The following is a 22455-nucleotide window of genomic DNA, read 5'->3' on the forward strand; positions in this document are numbered from 1 at the left end:
GCTGTTTGGGTGTTTGTGAACATTTTAAGCGCTTGTTTGCTTGCAAGCCATGAGACAAATGTCCTTAAAGCTCTCACCAGCATAGAACTTCAGCTGATTGCCATGGGAGCTGGGAATAAAAAGAAAAAAACACACACAGGATGAAGTTCCTTGAAAGTCTTCTAGATTTGTCTGTCCCCAAATTGTACAGTAAGAAGCAGGAGAAAAGCAGTGAATTTGTGGGTTTCTTCAAAGAGACACTCTATTTTCTGAAAATATTAGACCTTATTTTGTTATTTTATTTGGATTGACCTCCAACAGCTGCTCCATTGGATTTCACGGGCAGCCTGCGGTTTTTAGCTTAATGAAGCTCTGGGAAACAGATTTGTTTAATTATCAGACCTTCTGTGTGAATTTGAACGGGCAGAGTTCAGATGAAGAGGCACTCTGGGGGCATGACTTTGCATGTTTGTCTCACTTGTGAACATAGAATGAAAACAAGTTGATGAGGGGTAGGATGGGGTGAGAAAACAAAATGTTTGGGAACTGAAAGTTCTCCCTTGTACTGGGCACATTTTTGAGACAACATGGTGGAGTTCCTGTGGAGGACGTGGATCCACATACAGTTGTCTCAAAGTAAGTAAGTAAGTAAGTCGTGTGCCACACCAGGCCCATGCTGGGATCAAGGCCAGAGGAAGAGAAAGGTGCACCTGTCTACAGTGACCAAGCTAACCAACCTAGTCAGAGAGCTAGGACGCCACACCTTCACAGGGAGCCTATCTTAGGGAAGAGCTGTTGTGAGAGCTGGGCTGTTTTGTACTATAAAAGGCCATGTCAAGGAGGATATTTTTTGAATTGGTAGGGAGTTATGCTAGGAATAAAGTTCCATTATTGATTTCAGAAGAAAATGTAAGTTTTATAAGGGAGGCTGTCATTCTAACTTGGAGCTGAGCTATTATGATTCACCTATAATTTAATAGCAACTGACTATATATTTCTTCCCTGACATCAACTGAAGTGTGACTATCCGCACACCACAAAGTATGGCTTCGATTTTACCTGCTTCCAAAAAACCCATGAGATCTGAGCAGAATACATACGTTGGGTAAGTAATTTTGATGTTTTATTTGTTTTGATTAGATGGATGTTCTTTGGATTTTATATTAAATGTTCAGAAGATCAACCTCTATCATTACATAAATGTCTTAAGTTTAGAGATGATATAGTTGGAACCTAGCTCATAATACAAAACAAAATAAATACAACGCAAATTGTCTCCCCAAAGATATTTTCATTCCTTGGTTCTTGGGTGAATCTGGCTCATCTAAGAAAGTGGAGCAATATGTCAATTATACCTCTCGCTCTTTAAAAAAAAGAAAAGAAAAGAAAGTAAAGCCAAAAAACATGCAAAAGATTAACCAACCTGCATGAGTGAACACATTCAAAGTTCAGCCGGGAGTTCCGCCTTTAATTCCAGGACCATGGGCTGAAATATCTGAGAAATGATTAAAGGGGCCTCCCCGTGCCGAAGGGAGGTTTCACTGCCTTGCAGCATATTATGAAGTGATTCCATACGCTTTCTGATAGACTTTACATAGAATTCACTTCTAAAATTCCATGTATGTTCCTCATCTCAGGGGTCGACGTAAATCTGCCAAAACTGTCTGCAAATTTAGCTCCAATTCTTGCCCCAGGTTCACAGAACATAATCGAGCATTAATCTTCAGGAGGCTTACGGAATTTTTGTGCATTCCCTCTGATTCACCGAGTTGTATCAGATGCCTTGCTTAGAGCCTCCATCATGTCATTGTTTCAGAAAATGTTCCATTTACCCATCCCAGACAAAGGTAGTCTCCTACCACGTGCATTTGCTCAGGCATGCCAAGGAAAGAGAAAAGGAAAAAGTCTGAAGATGAAGGTGATGGTAAAATAGAAAGACTTCTTCTCAGGCAGCACTGGTTACCAGTGTTTAATACTGACCGTGCTATCTCGTGGCTTGCTAAAAGAATGTATTCCCAATACCACCTCTGGCCCACATTTTAGAGAAAGGAAAGAAAATGCAAAACAAGGTTGAGGAAGAAATAGCACATATAGTCTATTTAGTAAAAATTATATATTTTGGAAAGATTGAAATATTGCAGTTGCCAGGATCATACTGGGTTGAATTTGGCCTAATGGCCAAAGAAATCTTTCCTTTGGTAAGTAATAGAGGCATCATCTTAGAAGTGCTTCTGGCCAAAACCGGTTTGGCTCAGTGGATGGAGCGTCGGCCTGCAGACTGAGGGGTCCCAGGTTCGATTCCGGTCAAGGGCATGTACCTTGGTTGCGGGCACTTCCCCAGTGGGGGATGTGCGGGAGGCAGCTGATCGATGTTTCTCTCTCATCGATGTTTCTGACTCTCTATCTCTCTCCCTTCCTCTCTGTAGAAAATCAATAAAATATATGTATATATAAAAAAAGAAGTGCTTCTGGTGAGCCCAAAGGGATACAAACCTTCTATAGACATGCCCCCCGACCCCACCCAATTCTCTGACCAAGGGATCACTAGCTATTGAAACAGACCACCAAGGAAAACTAAATAATGAACAGGATTATTATAATTAATAGTCCTAATGAATTAGCAAGACTATTATAATTAATACAAGAGAATATAGTTAATGGTTTGAGAATTTCTTTTTGAAGATAAGAAAGCTGGAATACATCAGTGATTTTAAAAATACCAAGGCCCATATCTTCTGGACAATATACATTAGAATTTTTAGGTTTGGGCTTAGCTAGGTACCAGTGCTTTTGAAAGCACCCCACATGATCCTGATACGGAGTTAGAATTTGAAATCACTGAAGTAGATGAATGGCACTCTCTTCTAGGGTAAGGACGGAGTCAGCTGGGAATCCAAAGGAGACGCATCGGAGAGGGAAAGCAGTTTGGCCGAGTCAAGCAGAAAAGTAAGAGAAGTTGGAAGAGAAAGTGGATGGCATGTTTCTCAAACTTTACTGTGCACAGAAATCACATAGGAGTTGTTTATAAGGCAGATTTTGATTCAGGAGGCCCTGCGTGGGGCCTGAGATTTTGCATTTCTAACAAGCCTCCATGGCAATGCTGCTGGTGAATCGACACACTTTTTCCAACAAGGGATCACTGGTGCATGTCCTCTTGCCTGTCACCAGGAGAGGAAAGGAGGTGTCCTTTTGCTTGTGGGCTTTGAGGCTTGTTCTGAAGTAGTAAAGTGTACTAACCTCATGGAATGCTTTATTTTTTTAAACCAGCCATGATCCACTAACTAATTAAGAATTTGTTACCCTAAATGTTTTTGAGCGGAAAATTAATAGTTCCACTTCCCGAACTTTAAATTTAATTTAACAAATAAAATTTGTTAAGACTTGGGGATTAAAAAAAGATATATGAGACAGCTTGCATGAGAAAATTCACAATTTTTCTGGAGAGACAGAAAATTAACCCTTGAAGTGCTATCTATCAGCCTTAACGTGAAATACATGCTTTAGGAGCACAGTGTGGGCTGGGAATTCATACTGACTGGGGAGGGAAGATGCTTGGGAAAAGCCTTCCAGGGGGAGGTGATATTTAAATTTGACCTTGAGGAATGAGTAGGATTCCCACATGTGAACAATGGAGGGAAGGGAAGTGAGAAAGATGCTTTAGGAACAAAGGCCTAAAAAGGGATTTTCAACTTGGGTTGCACATCAGATCACCTGAGAAGATTTCAAAAATATTTTTCAGTCTCTAAATTCAGTGGGTCCTGGGCACCAGAGTTTTTAAACTATTTTTTAATGAGCAAACGTCATTGGAAATATAGAAAAACACAAGAGTTTTGTTAAAATGTGTAGAGACATTTACTGGGAAATGGAAGGAACATGGAGCGAAGAAGGCAGATAGTTCTTGGCAGAGACGGCTTGACCCGCTGTGGTATGGGGTAATGATTATCGCTAATGATTACAGTTGTGTGTAATCACTACTGCAATACCAAGACTGAAGATGACGTGCCTTATAAATATGAATTAGATGGAATTAAGGTCATTCCTACAGCAGCGGTCAGCTCACCATCTTGCATTATTTTACTGAGAGAGAGGAAGGAAAGTAGCCCAGCTCGGCTCATATAGGCCTCAGGACAATCTAGCAAAGCAGTTATTTTATTCACTATCCCCACTTTACAGATGAGGAGACTTTCAAAGAACAAAGATAAAATAGCTTACCCAAGGCTGCACAGTGAGTACATATATGGTTGAACTGGTGGTGGAACCCAGGCAATCTGACTACAGATTCCAGGAGCCTATGTTGCACAGCCTCCCATGCAAAGAAGGAAAAGGACCATGAGGGCCAGACAAGAACGGGGTAGAAAAGACGGTTCTGTAATCTACTGATTGTAAAATCTTGCTCAAGTTTCTCAACTTCTGCAAATCTTGGCTCCTTCACTTGTAAATTGCATTTGTTAGTATTGCTTACCTAATAGAATGTTTATCAAAACTATACGTAGTTTTTATGGCAGTGTGCACTTTTCATGCTTAAAGCTATGCCTGTGTGCACAGAAAATATTAGCCATTATTATTATTATTATTATTATTATTATTATTAGTGGTGCTGCTGTTTTTATTATAGTAGCATAATAATATTGGCTTCATGACAAATCATTCAATCTTAAATGAAAGTTTGTGTCCAATATTTGGGCTAGCGGTTATCATAGGCTCTCTCTCTAAATTTCTTCACATCTTTTTTTTATGTTATTTTTCCCAGAAAAAGTTTTGTTCATGTTAAAAATCTTTACCTGGATTCTATGGATGAAGACATTCTCTATCACTTGGATTTAGGAACAAAAACACACAACCTACCAGCAATGTTTGAGGATGTAAAGGTAAAATATTTCTAATTTTGGGAAAAAACTATCATGTTTCCCCTGCTGATATATTTTCTTTTATTTGCTCATCATAAACCTTACTCATTCAGCTGGTAAAATGTCAGAGGTCCCAATAGGAACTGATGTTCATTCTCTGAAGCAATTACATATATATATGTAATAAAGGCAGCTCATGTCCATTACTTAAAACTGGGAAAATATAACAAAACAAAGCAATAATTTTTAAAAATACACCTTAAAAAGCTCCTATCATCTAAACATAGACATCAACCTATTTTCTTTTCTCCCAATTCTTTTTAATAAACAGATTTTAAAATAGTTGGAATTATATAATTGCATCCTAAATTTTTTACTTCACTTTGTCATTAACATTTTCCCCATATTATGTGATTTTCTTGGAGACACATTGTTTATGGAAGTCAAGTGACTAAGCCATACATTATATAGTCTACTTTTGACCTTTATGTAAAAGTATTTTCTATTATAAACACCATTGAAATGGATACTAGGTGTACCGGTTAATAATGCGGAGTTTTTCAATAAATGGAGTTACACATATGATTATATATATGTGATTTGATATGTATGCTATTTCGTTGTATTGACAAGAAGCTTCAAAAACATCATATATCAAATTTTCTGAAGGTGTTAACATCATAGATATTTTTATAAATGTTGAATTTCATGCCAAAAAAAGAGCATTTGCGTGAAGTTTTTTTAATTCATTACTTTATTTTGAAGAAAAGTGCTGCTGAAAGTTATCGTATACTTTGAGAAGCTTATGGTGAATATGCTCCATCTCAAGATACTTGTGAATGCTGGTTTAAATGCTTTAAAAGCGATGATTTCAATGTGAAAGACAAAGAACGTCCAAGTTAACCGAAAAAGTTTGGAGACCAACAATTACAAGCATTATTGGGTGGAGATACATGTCAAACTCAAAAACAATTTGCAGAAAAATTAAACGGTGCTGAGAAAACAATTTCTGATCATTTACAAGTAAGGGGAAAGATTTTGAAGGAAGGAAAATGGGTGCCACACCATCTGAACGAAAGACAAATGGAAAACCAAAAAGTCATCAGTAAAATGTTGCTTCAATGACACAAAAGAAAGTCTTGTGACTGGCGATGAAGAGTGGATTTATTGTGAGAATCCCAAATGCACAGAATCATGGGTTGATCCAGGTCAACCATCAATATCGACTACAAGGCCAAATCGCTTCGGAAAGAAGACAATGTTCTGCGTTTGGTGGGATCAGAAAGGTGTGGTGTATTATGAGCTTTTAAAACCAGGTGAAACCGTTAATACTGATCGCTACCGACAACATATAATCCATTTGAACCACACTTTGATCGTAAAATGACCAGAATGGGCCAGAAGACACCGCAAAGTAATTTTGCTTCATGATGACGCACCATCACACACTTGAAAACCAGTTAAAGACACATTAAAAGATCTTACCTGGGAAGTATTAAGCCACCCACTGTATTCACCAGACCTTGCTCCTTCAGATTATCACTTGTTCCAATTGATGGCACACACATTTTCTGAGCAGCACTTCAAAATGCACGAAGAAGTAGAAAATTGGGTCTTTGAATTGACTGCCTCAAAACAAGAAAAGTTCTATTGGGACAGTATCCCCAAATTACCTGAAAGATGGGGGAAATGTGTAGCGATGGATATTACTTTGAATAAAGCACTTTTGATGTTTCTCTTGAAATTATTGTGTTTTCCTTGATTACAAAATCCACATTATTAATGCAGATTAACTATTAATGGGTTAATAATATGAATTAACTGTTAACTGGTTAATAATGTGGATTAATTGTTAACTGATTAATGCAGATTATTAACCAGTTAATAATTAATCTGCATTATTCGCCAGTTAACAGTTAATCCATATTATTAACCAATTAATAATTAATCTGCATTATTAACCAGTTAACAGTTAATCCATATCATTAATAGCATTATCTTCCAAGGAAAGGAGAACTGTGGGTGTGTAAAACTTCAACCTTAAAGATTTTGACAATTATTCTTATTTCTTACTATATTCTTTAAGTTTTCACTAGCTGGTATTGCAAAATATCAGCGGCTTAGCACAATGTAAGTTTATTTCTTATTTATATCAAGTACAAAAAAATGGGTGTTCCCACTTGATATGTGGCTTTCCTCCAACTGATGACTCAGGGACCCAGGTTCCTTCCATCTTGATGCTCTGTCACCTTTGCGCAGTGACTTGCAAATTTTCTCTGAGTGTCAACACCCATCCAGCAGACGGGAGAGGACAATCTGTGGGATCACCAATAGGAGATTTCTATGGGCTAGCACTGGAAATGGCACCCATCACTTCTGCTCACGTTCTAGTGGCTGGACTGAGGAAGATGGTCTTCTCTAATTGGAAAGGAGGCTGGGAAGTAGAGTTTAGTTCAGGGGTGGGCAAACTTTTTGACTCGAGGGCCACAATGGGTTCTTAAACTGGACCGGAGGGCCGGAACAAAAGCATGGATGGAGTGTTTGTGTGAACTAATATAAATTCAAAGTAAACATCATTACATAAAAGGGTACGGTCTTTTTTTTTTTTTTAGTTTTATTCATTTCAAACGGGCCGGATGGCCCGCAGGCCATAGTTTGCCCACGGCTGGTTTAGTTGCATTCGCAGCAAGAAGGAGAAGCAGCTTTGGTGACTGTCATACTGACTGGGATGCATCAAAATTTAAAAATATAGTGGAGGAGCATTAGGCCTTATCTACTCAAACTCAACCTCTCATATGTCTTTTATAAAATTACCATCATCACCTCTAATGTCTCCCTAGAAATTTCAAGCAACATGAAAAAGAATTACCCTATAACACTCTATAATACACATTTTAGAAGTGTTTATACTCCTTTGTAAACATACAGCATACCCAAGCTGCAATAGGGCCAGGTTAATAACAACATGGCAAAGGTAAGTCTTTTGAGATAGCAGACATATTTGAAAGTGAGTTAATACTGGCAGCCTATAGCAAAGCACTTAACACATTTTTGTAATGCTTCAGACTTCTTCCCAATGCACTTTTATCTTCTTTGTTGAAACCAGGACAAACGATAATTTCGTTTGGACGTAAATCACGGTAAGCGTCTCTTAAGGTCAGTGCTGGTTGGTGGTCCTCAGCCGTATTTTACTTCTCATTAAGGCAGCCAGACTTAAAATTGTGGCTGGGGGTGCTATTTAGTAAGTCTGATTTAAGGGTAAGGCTTCAAGAATGAAAATGCTCTGTTTATACCTATCATCTTTATGTCACTAGAAGCATTCAGAAAGTCCTGTTGATTACAGCAATATCTAAAGTTCAAAGAAGAATTCAAACTGTAAGCTATTCTAACATCTGTTTTTGGTTTTATGGTCAATCTGAATAGTTGTAATTTACATTCACTGGCACTATACAGTGAGGTTATTTTCAAACTACTGTATTTTGAAAAAAAAAAAAAAAGAAACAAAAAAACCACCATCTTTGTACTTAGAACTTGAGCTAAGTCTTAATTGTCCATACCAACAGAAGGAAAAATTTTTATAAGTAATCAATAATAACTTAGAAACTCACTTTAGACCATGGTCTTACTCTCTTTGCTACCCAGCCTGTATGGCTCACTCCCACTGCAGTTCATTACCAACTTTAAGCCCCATCAGGGAAACTCATCAGAAGCCACAGAAAAGACAAAAATGAGGATAGAAGAGAAGCAGAGGGCGGATAAAAGGATAATTACATCCCATAGTTGAAATTGGAATATTGCTAAATGGAAACAGAACACATCATGTAACCAGACCACCCAATAGTCATAGTAAGTCATTTGTGAATGGGGGTGCCTACTCTACAACCTCAGTTCGGTATTTCCTTAGGCAGATATTCTTTCTCCCTGTGCGTGCCCTCACCAGTAATCCCTCTGATCCTCTGCCTCGTGCTGCCCACATCGGCCAGGCGCCACCAACTGCCCTTTTCTCACTGGACTTGAACCAGCTTCTTTTGTGCTAAGTTCTGCAATACAGAAACAATAAGCCAGCTCAAGAGCAGGGCAGGAAACTGCTACACGATATGACAAGTTGTACTTACCATTTGTCGAATGCTCAGAAGGCACCTGGCTTTGTACAACGTCCTCTGCCATAGTCGATCCTATTTTCTCCTTACAAAACCATCCAAAAGGTACTGTGTTTTCTACGTTGGAGATGACAATCAGAGGCACATAGAGAGGACATGGGTGACACTCAGCAAGTTGCTTAGTCAGTGATGGGTTTGGGTGCAAAGCCAGATTTATCTCCAAGGGCAGGCCCTTCACCACTGTGCTGCCTTATCTGTCACTGAGCTTCCGCAGGCTCTGCACCTCCCCCTTAGATGCCCTGATGGCTGTGCTACCTCAGGCCTCTGACACCTGGTACCCACCAGGCGGGCAGCTCATCCATGATGATCCTCTCCCACATCCACCGCTCCCACCCCTCATGGATCCCTTATAGGCTATTACACAAGTGCCTCTAAGACAATTTTATAACCACATTTTATTAGATGTGACACTCTTGACTGCCATGCCTGTTGAAATTCCAGAGAAGTTAAATTGTGAATACAGCAAAACCAAATTACTGGAGCTGATGAAATACTGTAGTGAGATTTCCAGTCCACAATAAGGCCTGTTCCAGGAGAATTTCTTCTGAGTGAGAAGAAATTTTTGATGTGATTATTTTTGTAAAGCTTTACGTGAACATAGCACATTTTACAATAAAAACTTCTGACTGGGGATTTGGGATGAAGAAACATATCTACACCTTATAGTTCCCCTTTTGCTATGTTACTTGCATCCCCCGTGCTCAGTATTTACTTACCGAGCATTTAGCCTGCTAATGCCCAGCAGGAGGCTGCTGATGTCACCTGAGGAGCTCGCCCATGTTCCCTGCAAACTAAAACACCAGGAAACACCGACTTGAACAAAAGCAACACTTGCTTTGATTTTGTGATGATCTTTTTCTTTACTAATTAAGCACCACAAACTGTGTGTCTTAATGACAGGTTAATGATGCAAATTAGTTAACTCACGAACATAACCCATAACATCTACACATACTCTTAGATAAGTTACTAAAAAATAAAGTAAAATCATTAACGTTGAGAGCTGCCCCTCGGTTCTGATCCCAGTCATTAAGGCAGGTGGTTGCTACTTTTTATCAACAGTTTGTCTCGTTGGTGGGAGCCCCAACAGGATGAACGCATTTGCACTGTTTATGCATAAGGAGCTCAGGTTGCAGGACAGCGGGGAGGACAGAAAGGACATTGTGCGGGGACAGACAGATACTGTATGTACAAAATCGGTCCCGTGCTCTCCATCAGCGTAAGTACTCCAGGCCTGCACTCCGGTAGCCATCAGGGCTCGCAGAAAAAGAGGAAGCTTCTCTGCCTGGGGTTCTTTCCCCTCTTGCTTTGCCTTCTCACGCAATTAAATTAAGTTTCCAGGTGTGACATTCTTTGCTGGAAAAAGTCCCAGGGGCAGAACATAGCATTCTGTGTCACTTTAGTTTATTAGTTACCACTTAGCTACTCACATTAGGGGAAAAAACTCTCAAAGCACACTTCCTTTCTTTAGTTTGTGACCGATTAAGCCACCAATAATTTCTTTTCCTCTGTCCCTTCTCCAGCTTTGGGAATTTTGAGCTCTAAGTTTACAGGGGCCAATTTTCAGGCTTGCCTGAGGCTGCCGTCTAACACTGCAATAAGCCGGCTGAAAAGCTGGTCATGCGTTTCCACAGAGCTCCGGTGAATTGCTCTCCTGTATTTAGACTATGCTGACAGCTATGGGCATACAGTGTCCTAAAACAAAATGGAAGTGGATTAACTTGCAGTTTTAAGGAACTCATGGACCATTCCCTCTGGGACTCAGGGTGGCACACCCAGAGGGCAATGGATATGTGTGTGCATGGAGCTTGCCTTTCTAAGTGTGTCTCTGCCACAGAGCTGGATTCTGGAAGAATAGCTCGAGTCTGTCACATGGCCGGACACTGCAGTCCTCACAGAGGGCAGAGCCAGGCTAGGGAACCACGAAGAGTCCTCTGCGGAGTGTGACAATTCTAAGGAGCTGAATCATATGTGACTCCGGCACCAGGGAAGAGCCAGCCATCCTTGATTACTGGCGAGGGAAGGAAGTACCTGGCGAGGGAAGGATGGTCTTGCACGGCTGGAAGCCTGGAGTAAAGAAGGGAAAATTACCCAACGCCCGGGGGGCCTCTAAGTTCATCTCCCATCTGGGTCAAGAATGCCTGAAACTTGCTTTGGGCTCAAATGAGAGAATCAATTCATTTGTTTATTCAACAACTATAGAATATCTACAATGGAAGGAAACTCAATATTGTTTGATCTAGGCAAATGTTGTCTTACTAACTTTTGTTTGACATTTAGACTACAACTGTCTTTTTTTTTTTCTTGCACGATGAATGGGTGAGGACAAAAAATAAGGTTTCTAAAACTGTGAAATTATTGTAAACCAGCAGTAAAACTTAAGAGTAAGGTATAAAAACAGCAGTAACATGGATCATGCCCAGAGGTCAGGCGATTCGAAATGGGCCTCCCTAGGCATCCAGAGGATTTCCAATTTAGGCCCCTTCTTTGAAAAGTCTTTCTCTTCAGCAGCTGAGGGGTGTGTGTGTGTGTGTGTGTGTGTGTGTGTGTGTGTGTGACAGAGAGAGATACTTTAGCAGAAACACACAAGCCCATTTGTCATTTTGCTACCATGTCACATAATAAGTGATCATTATAAACCTATCACATATCTGATTTAGAAGGAACCTAATAGATCAAATAATGGTTCGTTGCTTAATGTGCAGCTGAGCAAAAGAGATTTAGAGAGTTTGCTCTATAGTGGCAGAGCCAGGGCCAAAGCCCACACATGTTCATCTTGGGCATAGAAATTAATTCAGGTTTGACTCGTGTCTCCAGGAGACTTACAGTGCTTTTGGAAGTCAGGGCATATTCCATGGAAACCGAATATGGGAACCTCAGAGGCTCAGATTTGTCATCGTTTAATATTCTTGATGACGAGAGGGAGGGAGCTCAGGCGAGGATACCCGGTCGTGGCTGCAGTGGTTTTCCTGACTTGCTAACGAGACCATCAGTGCAGACATCACCTGCTGCCAAGATAACCCTGGTGCTTTCGGCACCCGAGCCTCTGTGCCCAAGGGCAGAACTAGCACACACGTGACCCTCTGGTGCTAGGCGAGGCATCAAATGGCCTCTGATTCCGAACTCAGCTCCAGCCACTGCAAATTCCACATGAAGGATCGTTCCGGAGAGTTAGTAGGACATAGTGATCACCAGGAGTTGCCAAATCCTCTTGTTGGCCCCTCTTCTGGTGACATTGACTGTCCCATTCCAAATGCTGAGGAAAACCGGGATTGTGGTTGTGACCTGTCGCACTTTACCCTCAGCTGCGCCTTCACTATCCACTCTACATTGCTGGATCTGGATGGAACCCACATGTCTACTCTATGTTCCAGAGCTCGCACAGAATTTGCAGCAAACGGGCAAGGCCACCTGAGGGCAACGCCGCGGATTCACCATTTCATTTAGTGGGGTGGAAAGGGACTGATCCCCTGGCAGCCAAGTTTGTATTTCCTCGATATCAAGTCAATCTCGGGAAAAAACTCTATTTCGCAGGCTCAGCATAATGAGCCCAGAGGGGAGACGAGCAGGGGCACTGCCCTGACACACCAGTACACCGTGCCATCGTGGGCCACCCTCCTTCCGCTCCCAACGACCAGGCTGCACTCAGCTTACCTGGCAGGGAGCTGCCGCTCGCTGGTGCTCACAGATGGGCACATCTATCAGCGTGTCATGTAGGCGTCATTTAGAGCTGACTTACGGTTTCCCCAGCTTTGGCAAAGTCATAATGATTATGTAAATTTCTCTGAGGGCTGTTAACTTGTAATGAAGAAAGAAAATATGTCCTGTGCATATATCAGTTTGTGAGATGTAGAGTGACGTTCCCTTTCTCTCAACAGCATGGCATGGGGATCCCCTCCATTTCGATCATGCTGCATGAACTCATCAAATTACTGCACCATGCCCAGTGCTGTGATGTCACCATGATCAGAATGGGTACATCAGGGGGAATAGGTAAGATGTTTGACTTCTACTGTTAAATCCCAGGGATTGTTCCCTGCAAAGCAGCTTCCAAAAGACACCAACATTCCCCAAACCCAGCAGAAATCCAGATGGGCTAAGGAGTGTCAGGAAGCTCAGCTTGAGGACATTTAACGAAATTAAAGAAATATTTTCTTTTTATCTCCCTTTTTTTTCTCCCCATGGAAAACTGGAGTGGACTTAGGTGTTCTTATGGGGAAGAGTGGAAGAATTGCTAAGGAATATGTTTTCAGGATAAGAGAAAGTTTTGAGGGTTACAGTAAATTTTGAGGTGTAGAGATTTCATAAGTGACAGAAACAAGTGCTTTCAAGTAAAAAAGAAATAATCACTATTAATTGCCTTATTTGTCAGCTAAGTAAGCACACATCATAGGAACACATTGTGTTTAGCTCATGCTGGTGACTGCATCCTTTTTCTTGGCTGTTTCTTTTCCTCATCAACACACCAGAACAGGCCACCCTGGGCCTTTAGGGAAGGGCCAGCTAGCGCTCCCTCAAGTCTTCCCAGAGCTTCCCCTCTCCTTGCCTCCTGGCTGCTCAGGCCTCTGGGAAGGGCCTTCTTCATGCTTTCACCTTGAGCTGAGGTCAAGTTATTTTTTCAAGCTTTTCTTCAGGAGCAGATTATGCAAGGGGCCATTTTACTATGTCGCCATGTGCAGATACAGTCAGAGCATTGTAACTGGAACGTTTGGCTGACAGAGTGACAAGACTGAAGGAAAATTCTAAAAAGGGCCAAGATTTTTGTCTGAGAACTACACATTTTTGGAGCAAGAGGGGACCTTTAGAAATCCTCAAACAAAACACTAGAGAATGACTTGTCCAGTATCATGGAGCTTCAGGTGGCTGGGCCATGCTTCCCCAGAAACAGGCATAATTAGAAAGACTGGGCTCTTCCCACAACTGTGGTCCAGGAATATAGTCCACCCGAGGCGCTCAAAGGTGGGACTAAAGTGAAAGGACTTCTGTAGATATGCATCCCAACAGAGGGGAATGTGAGCATCAGTGCCAGATGAGCTATCCTTCCGGATGCCTTTCTTTTGGCCTCTGAAAGACTTTAACTAGGATACACATGTCCTAACACATCTAAATATTAGCAAGACATCGTTTTGATGCCCACATTTTTAACTTCCTTCTCAATCATTTCCTATTCCTAGGATATTTCAAACAATTCAAGGAGCCACTTGTTTGATTTATGTAAAAAGTGTCTGACCCACTAAAGCTCATTCATCAGAGCCCACCTTGGGTCCCTAGGTGGATCTCCTAAATTAACCCCATGTTGATCAACACTGAAAGTTATAAAAACCCAGAAGGATATGGCTGTGCTCGATAGAAGGCCAGATAGTAAGTACTTAAGGTTTTGTATTATGGAAGCAACCATAGACAACACGTAATGAGCGAATGTGGCTGTGATCCAAGAAAACTTTATTTACAAAGACGGTCTGAATTTCGCCCATGGATTGTAGTTTGCAGATGTCTGCCCTATGGCATCTCTATGGAAGCATTTGCTCATTTGATACATTTTTATTGAGTATCTACAATGCGATAGGCATAACGCTAGAACTGGGGAAACAACAGTGAACAATGCTCTTGACTTTATAGAGCTTATGTTTAATCAGGGCCATAGGCAAACAAATGAGTAATTACAAAAAGTGAGAAGAATGTTAGAACAGGAGTCTAGGGCACTGCCATTGTATAGTCCCTTATTTTGGCTCTAAACAGAAATCAGAATGGGTCAAAGACTAGGTTAAAAGCTGGCCCTGAGGAAATTTACTGTCACCTACCTATGCTGCCTTCTTATCCCCGCTGTCCCCCCTCCTGAATTCAGACCTTTTGAAGGAAGTGACTTAAGCCCACACCTGAAGAATGACTTAGTGTTAGTCTGATGAAAAGGTGTGGGAGGACTAAAGAGCATTCCAGCAGGGAGAAGAACAGTCCAGAAAATGGTTTCTTAAGTCCCTGTGACTTAGTTACTAAGGCCCATGAGCAAGCCAGACTTCGTAGCCCTGGAAGGAAGGCCAGGAGGCCCAATTTACATGGGGTCAGAGAGGGGAGGGGGATGATGTGAGGAGAATCAGAAGGAAGGGGGGATATAGATGCAAAGAAATTACAGCAATCAGGGAGATACAGAGAAGATTAAATATCAAGTAGTCACATCATTTTAGGCAAGCTACTTGCTGGCAGGCTCATTTAGTTTATTCCTGACCTAACTTATTCAAATTTGAGCCTGAAGGCCAATACTAATTTGCATGTCCAAGAGTCATGTTTGTCTTGAAATCTAAACCCCATCACATTGTAAATGTGAATCCGGGAAGACAGCACATGCAAATGCCTGTTCTGAATGTTATTATTTAATTGCATTTGGAAAAAAAAATAATTTCAAGGATGGAAAGAGGGAGAACCATTAGCACTGAGCATTAATTAATGTTGGCAGAATTGATTACATACTCTGTGTCAAAGTAACCACTCATTTATTCCCGCATCCCAGGGGTCGCACCGGGGTCTGTTGTAATAACAGACACAGCTGTGGACTCACTCCTTCTTCAAGCCCAGATTTGAACAGGTTGTCTTGGACAACGTTGTCACCCAAAGTACTGAACTTGACAAGGAACTGGCGGAGGAACTATTCAACTGCAGCAGAGAAATTCCCAACTTCCCAACCCACACTGGACATACGATGTGTACATATGATTTTTATGAAGGTGAGAAGAATTTATAAATTGCGAGAGCAACTCTTTGTTATTCAAACCCATCATTTATATTAAAACCTTCACTTTAAAAATTTTAAAGTTGGGGATTTAAAAAGAGACTGAAACAGCCTTTTTAACTTCCTATAGCAGAGGAACGTAGGACTAGAACGAGCAACAGAGAAACACCCATAGTGACTATGTATTGAGAGTGGGTTAAATCCTCCAAGAACAAATTGAATACTAAAATGCAATTAATGATGTTAGCAAAATCTTCTCTCTGTTAAAGCCTTTCATTTCAATGGATGACTCTGGGAGAAGGGCAGTGTGCTGATTCTGTGTTTCTGCCATTTTGGGGTACAATCACTTACAGCACGAAGTGACCTGGTACTCAGGATGGGTGGTACCGAAGTTATCCGTTTTTCTCTCGGTGACAAAGTGTTCCCAAATCAAGTTGAGGAGCAAACTGAAGGTGACTGCTGAGTAGCTTTTACAACAAGGGATGAGAAGCCAGGAGAATAAAGTGACAAGGGCAGACCCTGCTCATTCCAAAAAGAAAGAATCTAACCGGGGGTGGTACCATTCCTTGGAGGGCATTCTAGAAAAACTGTAGTGTGGTTGTGTTTTAGCATGTTCACCAAAGTACACATTATTTCAAACTTAGGCTATTATATTACAATTTTAAAATTACCTATGGATATAGGCTATAGTATCTGTAAATGTTACTTCGGGTTAGTAACATTTTATTTTATAACCTATTATTATAAAACAGGAGGCATGCTGGGTGTGATAGGGTGGAAACTGTCATAGATTTGGCCGCTTCATTGGGAGGGTCAAGGGTGGGTATAAGGCAGATCTTACAAATGACAGCCCGTTGGAGCCCCTATTTTCTTTGGTCTGCACAGAATTTTTAAAATGTGAATTATTTTGCCAACATTTATAGTTTCTTGAAATTTCACATGAAAATCCATAGTTTGGGCTCCTTGAAATACCATAGCATTAAAAAATTTTAAATAATGCACGGCAGCCTGGCAAGCCCAGGGGCAAGACACCAAGGAGCACTCAGCTGACATTCAATGAAGGGGAGGGCGGCGTCTCCCTTCAGGTCCTGCAGACCTCACTGACATCACCTGCTTGGCTTCGGGAACATCTGAGTTGGAATTGCTTAAAGATCACTATATTAGAGGGGCTGGCAGGCAGCCTTAAGGAGGAAGGGACAAGGAGAATCAGACAGCCGGGGGGGAAGTAGCCTGAAAGATTAAAAGCGAGGAAAGGAGGCCAAACAGAGGACTGTGCAAATAATGATGGTGGCAGAGTGCCATTGGCCTCCCTGCTCCAACCCAGGCCATCCTTGGGCGTGTGGTGGGGAGAAGTCTGTTCCCAGAGCCTGCAAGGTGGAGGAGGAGTTAAAGCATTAGATTTTTTCCACCTCCTTCCAGCCCCACTAATTGATACAAGAGAGACTAAGTGATAAATGAACACCGGGAGCATCACAGAAGGGAAAGGTGATCACCAAAGGGTGCAGGCAGCTTAGAGCTGTGTGGAGAGAAGAAGGTGGACACATTGGTACCATTGTCACGATGGGTAGATGCAGAGTTGCAGTGTCCAAACCGTGGTCCTGCTCCTCAAGGAGCTCAGAGCATCACTAAGGTTCGACGTCTCTTCTCCCCAGCTCCTGGCCCCGGGCCATCCCCCAGTCCCGGGAGCCAACCAGAGATTTTCCTCAAAGGACAGATCTCTCAGTGACCCTCAGGTTCAACGTTTCCTCTTTGAAAGTAGCAAGTAATCTCTGGAGTGACAATTTGGCACTGCGTGAGTATCTTGTAACCCAGCTCTCTTTTACCCAACGATTTTGGCCTGGGTTACAAAATGATGTTTTCTAATTCCATTATCCCTGGGCACAGTGCTGGTTGCCATGGCCACCTGCCCCAGAGCCAGGGCACTCAGCACCGTGGACACTGCTCTCTATACAGGGGACACTGGAGTTGGGCACAGCCTTGCTCCCGGTCCAGTGATAGGAAGACTCGGCCAGCGGGTTTGTCCTACCTGGGCGCAGGCCCAAGAGTCAGAGTCAGCTGTGGAGCACTCAGCTGACAGCAAGCCTCTTGGTGGTGCCGCTGCCACTGTCCTCATCAGGTTGCTCACTGTTCTCCGTCTCTTTCAGGCCAGGGTCGACTAGATGGAGCCCTGTGCAGCTTTTCCAGAGAGAAAAAGGCAGATTACTCGAAGAGAGCACAGATAGTTGCTGTCAGGAATATTGAGATGGAATCTACAGTGTTTGCAACCATGTGTAGACGCTGTGGTCTGAAAGGTAAGTTCTTCATGAATGCCTACTGCGCAAGTCTCTTCTTTTATAAAGTTACTTTCACTCTGCAGGAGAAGGAAAAGCTAAAGAGTCCTTTAGGTTGAATGCATACCTTGCAATTGTTTATAATATGGATTATCTCACAACATCTTGTGAGTGGGCAGGATGTTATTCCCATCATGCAAATGAGGAAACCAAGCCTTAAGGGTCAAAAGCAAGTTGCCCAAGGTCACCAGCCAGTGGGTTCTGTAGCTAGGATGTGACAGAAAGTTCCACTTTCTTCATCTGGGTAGTGGCTGCTATTTTCTATTACAATTTAATTTATCAAGACTTGACACAAATAACATATTTCAAAAATAGTGAGTGGAGTAGTGGTGCATTTTTTAAGTTAATTTGCATACATTTTTGCTTTTTTCAACTTTCTATTTTGAAAAATTTCAATAATACAGAAAATTGAAAGAATAGCTTAATAGATACCTATATGCTCTTTACCAAGATTCAATAATTTTTAATATTTTGTCACATTTGTGCATGCTCTCTAAGTGTATATATATGTATATATACATATATTATACATATATATGTATGTGTATGTATATATATATGTGTGTGTGTGTGTATATATATAAAGCACCCCTATTTGCCTTTGCTCCTGAATCGTTTATAAATGAATTGTAAACATCATGCCACTTAACTCTTGTACCTCAGCGTCATTTCCTAAGAATAAAAATATTCTCCTAATGACCACAATACCATATCAAAACAAAACAGGCTAAAAAAAATTAAATGTTTCATAACAAGACTTCACATCCATCCCATATTTAAATTTTTCTAAAAGTATCTTTTATAGAATTTTTCCTTACCCAATATCAAATTAATTTTATACATTATATTACTTAATTGTTATATCTCTGTAGTTATTACATCTAGAATATTCACTTTACTTTTCTTTTTTCTCAAGACAGTAGGTTTGTTTTGTGTGTGTGTGTGTGTGTGTGTGTGTGTGTGTGTGTGTGTGTGTTTGGTTTTTAGTCCAGGCTGTTATCTTGTAGAATATCCAATGTTCTAGATCTGCCTGTGTGGTTCACCATGGGGTTTCCCTTGCTCCTCTAGGCTGCATTTTTCTTGTAAAGTGGAAGTGAGGTCAAGTGACTTGATTAGATACAACTGTACAGCAAAAACACTTCAGAGTAATGGAAACTCTCCATTGCACCGCATCAGGAGATGTAATGTGAGGGGGTTCCACTATTAGTAATTTGGTGGGGCACCACTTGGTTCAAGTGGTAACTGCCATCTCACCCCATTGAAAAGCTCAAGTCTTCGCTTTGTAAATAGCAAGTAATCTCTGGGGTGAGAGATAATCTGGCACTGTGTGAATACCCTATAACCCGGCCATCTTTTACCCAATGATTTTACCATGGGCTGCAAAATGATGGTTTTTCTCACTCCACCATTCCTACTATGTTTATTAGCTAGCACTCTGCTTTAAGACGAGCTTTCCATCCTCACACACATTTCTGCCTTTATCTCTTTTTTCTTTTTGGTTGGGATGAGTCATTGTTGTATTGTGGATTTTGTCCAATTCAATGTGTTATAAATGGATCTGTCATTATTTTTTTGATACTCAAATTATCCCAAATTTGGCCAGGAAGAAGGCCCTCTATTGCATCCCCTTTTTTTGTCCCTTTGAAGTAAACCTATTAGCTCTTGAGAATTTTCTCACTTTCAGGCACAACAGGACACCGAGGCACCAGTTGCATTTTCCTTGCCTCAAGTCTGGAATCAGCCATTTCTCCAGCAAGTTCTTGTCCCTTTTAGCGGAAAATGATATTAAGAAATCAAATGGGTGCAGCACATATTTTTATTTTTGGTGAAATTATTCCAATAGAAACACCAACCTTGGACCAGCACCAAGAATACTTATTGAAGTAAAACGTAACTTTCATGAGCACTAGTCAGTATAACTATTCTTTCTGATTTTTAATTATTTCATAGCCATCTTTCAGATTTAATTTTTTAAAAAATTTTGATGGAAGAGAGGAAAGCTGCAAAGTGAATAAAGTATTCTTTATTAAGTTGACTATGAAAGCCTAAGATCTATAGCATAATAGCACCATCTAAAATAATGGTTTTGATGTCCAAGAAAATGTTGGAGCAACTTTTTTTTAGAACTTACAGTTTTGCGTTTCACTCAGGGACTATCTTTTTTCCAGAAAAAAAATATGTCATTGATTCAAATGTGTTTTATAGTGTGTCTACTGAGTGCATGGCACAATTACCAGGCTAGTTTTTAAATCAGATTTTGACTGATAAGATTTATCTCCATCATTTTCTTCCTGGACAAAGAAGGAGTTTCTTCTGTGCATCAGCAAGTGGCGTGAGTGCCCAAGCCCTGGGTATATAGCAGTGGACAGCATAGATAAAATCTCCGTCTATGGAACCTATTGAGAGAGAGACGAACAACAAAGACTAATGTTTAATAACTCAGTGACACCTCAGATGCTGAAGAGTGCTATGGCTAAAACAAGGCAGGGAAAGGAACAAGATGACCAAAATAGGGAGGAGACCATCATTTTAAGTGGCATGGTCAGGGAAGGATGCACAGAGAAGGTGCAATTTTAGAAAATGCCGTGTGGACATAAAGTAAAGAGCAGTTTGGGAAACGCAAATCTAAGGCACGTGGCAGGAGCATGCAAGGGTGTGGGAGGAACTACAAGGCCAGTGAGGCCGGAGGGGAGGGACAGCAGTGGAGAGTGGCAGGAGATGGCAGGTGCAAGTGGTGTGGTCACTGTGAGGAGTGTGACTTCCACTCTGAGCAACATGGGAAGTCATTGGAGGGCTTTGAAAAGAGAAGTGGCTAGGTAGGACTTAGGGTTTTTTTTTTTTTTAATATATATTTTATTGATTTTTTTACAGAGAGGAAGGGAGAGAGATAGAGAGTTAGAAACATCGATGAGAGAGAAACATCGATCAGCTGCCTCCTGCACATCTCCCACTGGGGATGTGCCTGCAACCCAGGTACATGCCCTTGACTGGAATCGAACCTGGGACCTTTCAGTCCGCAGGTCGACGCTCTATCCACTGAGCCAAACCGGTTTCGGCAGGACTTAGGTTTTAACAGGACTACACTGCCTGCTAGGTTAGGAAGAGCCTCCTGGGATGAAGGGCAGAGGCAGGGAGGAGAATACGAGGGCAAATGCAGCAGGCCAGGAGAGATGGTGGACCAGGGTGAGGGCAGTGGAGATGGTGTGTAGCCTAAGTCTAGGTACATCTGAAGGCAAAATAATGAAATTTGTTGACAATGCAATGTGAATGTTGAAAAAAAGACAGGACTTAAGAACGATATCCAGATTTTTGGCCCAAACATCTGGAAGGATGGAGTTGTAATTAGTTGGGAGAGAGAAAATTAGGTGAGGATTTGGGGCTGTAGACATCAAACGGAGGCTAAACAAGCAGATGGATTTATGAGTCTAGAGCAGTGATGGTGAACCTATGACACCTTTGACACGCGAACTCATTAATTTTTCTTTGTTAAATGGCATTTAAATACATAAAATAAATATCAAAAATATAAGTCTTTGTTTTACTATGGTTGCAAATATCAGAAAATTTCTATATGTGACACGGCACCAGAGTTAAGTTAGGGTTTTTCAAAATGCTGACACGCCGAGCTCAAAAGGTTCGCCATCACTGGTCTAGAGTTTAGGCAAGAAGTTTGGGCTGGAGAAGTAAAATTGTAAGTTGACAGCATATAGCTGGCAATTAAAGCCATGCAACTGATGAGATGACAACGAGAATGAGTATAGAAACAGATGAGAAAAGGTCCTTGGTTAGAAGTTAAGGGAGGGGAAGGAGATCCAGCAAAGGTGGCTAAGGAGGAGGGGCTGGTGAAACTGGCAGAAACACATGGAGGGTCTCCTGTCCTAGCGCCCAGAAAAGAGTTATAGCTCCACAATGCTTCATTCAATCGCACTGGAATTTTAATTTCAATATTCACCCTTACAGTCAATCAATATAAATATACAAAAGTACAAACAAAATGTATGTGGTACCTTTTCTAAAATTACATTTAGAAAGACTTTATAGTTCAGAAGAAGAGATTAATTTGTAGAACCACTATCCTTAATTACTTCCATCTCTCAGAGTACGCGTACAAGCCAATCTTTGTGCTATTTAGGTTGAAGATGCAAATGCATCCTTGTCCTCTTTAGAAGGGCATCATTAAAGCCCCTTTCAGAGAAACAATCGCATCTGATTTTCTCTGCACCCGTTAGTGGGGCAGCTTGCCCTTGCCTAAGAGCAGCCCGATTAGCACACAGCCTACAGGAACACCTGGATTCAGGTACTTCGGTTCCAGGAAATGCTCTTCACATTTCTTTATTATAGAAACAACAAGTGGCTGAAACTGGTTTGGCTCAGTGGATGGAGCGTCGGCCTGCGGACTGAAAGGTCCCAGGTTC

The 22455-nt window shown here is 41.3% G+C and overlaps 1 protein-coding gene across 1 annotated transcript in view; it reads left to right on the plus strand.

Moving 5' to 3' along the window:
* The first annotated feature begins 291 nt into the window (after window positions 1-291).
* UPP2 (uridine phosphorylase 2) overlaps window positions 292-22455 on the plus strand; it is a 30542-nt gene continuing 8378 nt past the window's right edge. Inside the window, 10 exon segments of the mRNA XM_006767387.2 lie at window positions 292-615; window positions 998-1084; window positions 4730-4847; window positions 8715-8718; window positions 10049-10144; window positions 10147-10205; window positions 12865-12979; window positions 15492-15535; window positions 15537-15705; window positions 17855-18001. Coding sequence (XP_006767450.1) covers window positions 1023-1084; window positions 4730-4847; window positions 8715-8718; window positions 10049-10144; window positions 10147-10205; window positions 12865-12979; window positions 15492-15535; window positions 15537-15705; window positions 17855-18001 — 814 coding nt within the window. The 5' untranslated portion in view covers window positions 292-615; window positions 998-1022.

This window comes from Myotis davidii, unplaced genomic scaffold (genome assembly GCF_000327345.1).
Source record: "Myotis davidii unplaced genomic scaffold, ASM32734v1 scaffold433, whole genome shotgun sequence".
Classification (NCBI taxonomy): domain Eukaryota; kingdom Metazoa; phylum Chordata; class Mammalia; order Chiroptera; family Vespertilionidae; genus Myotis; species Myotis davidii.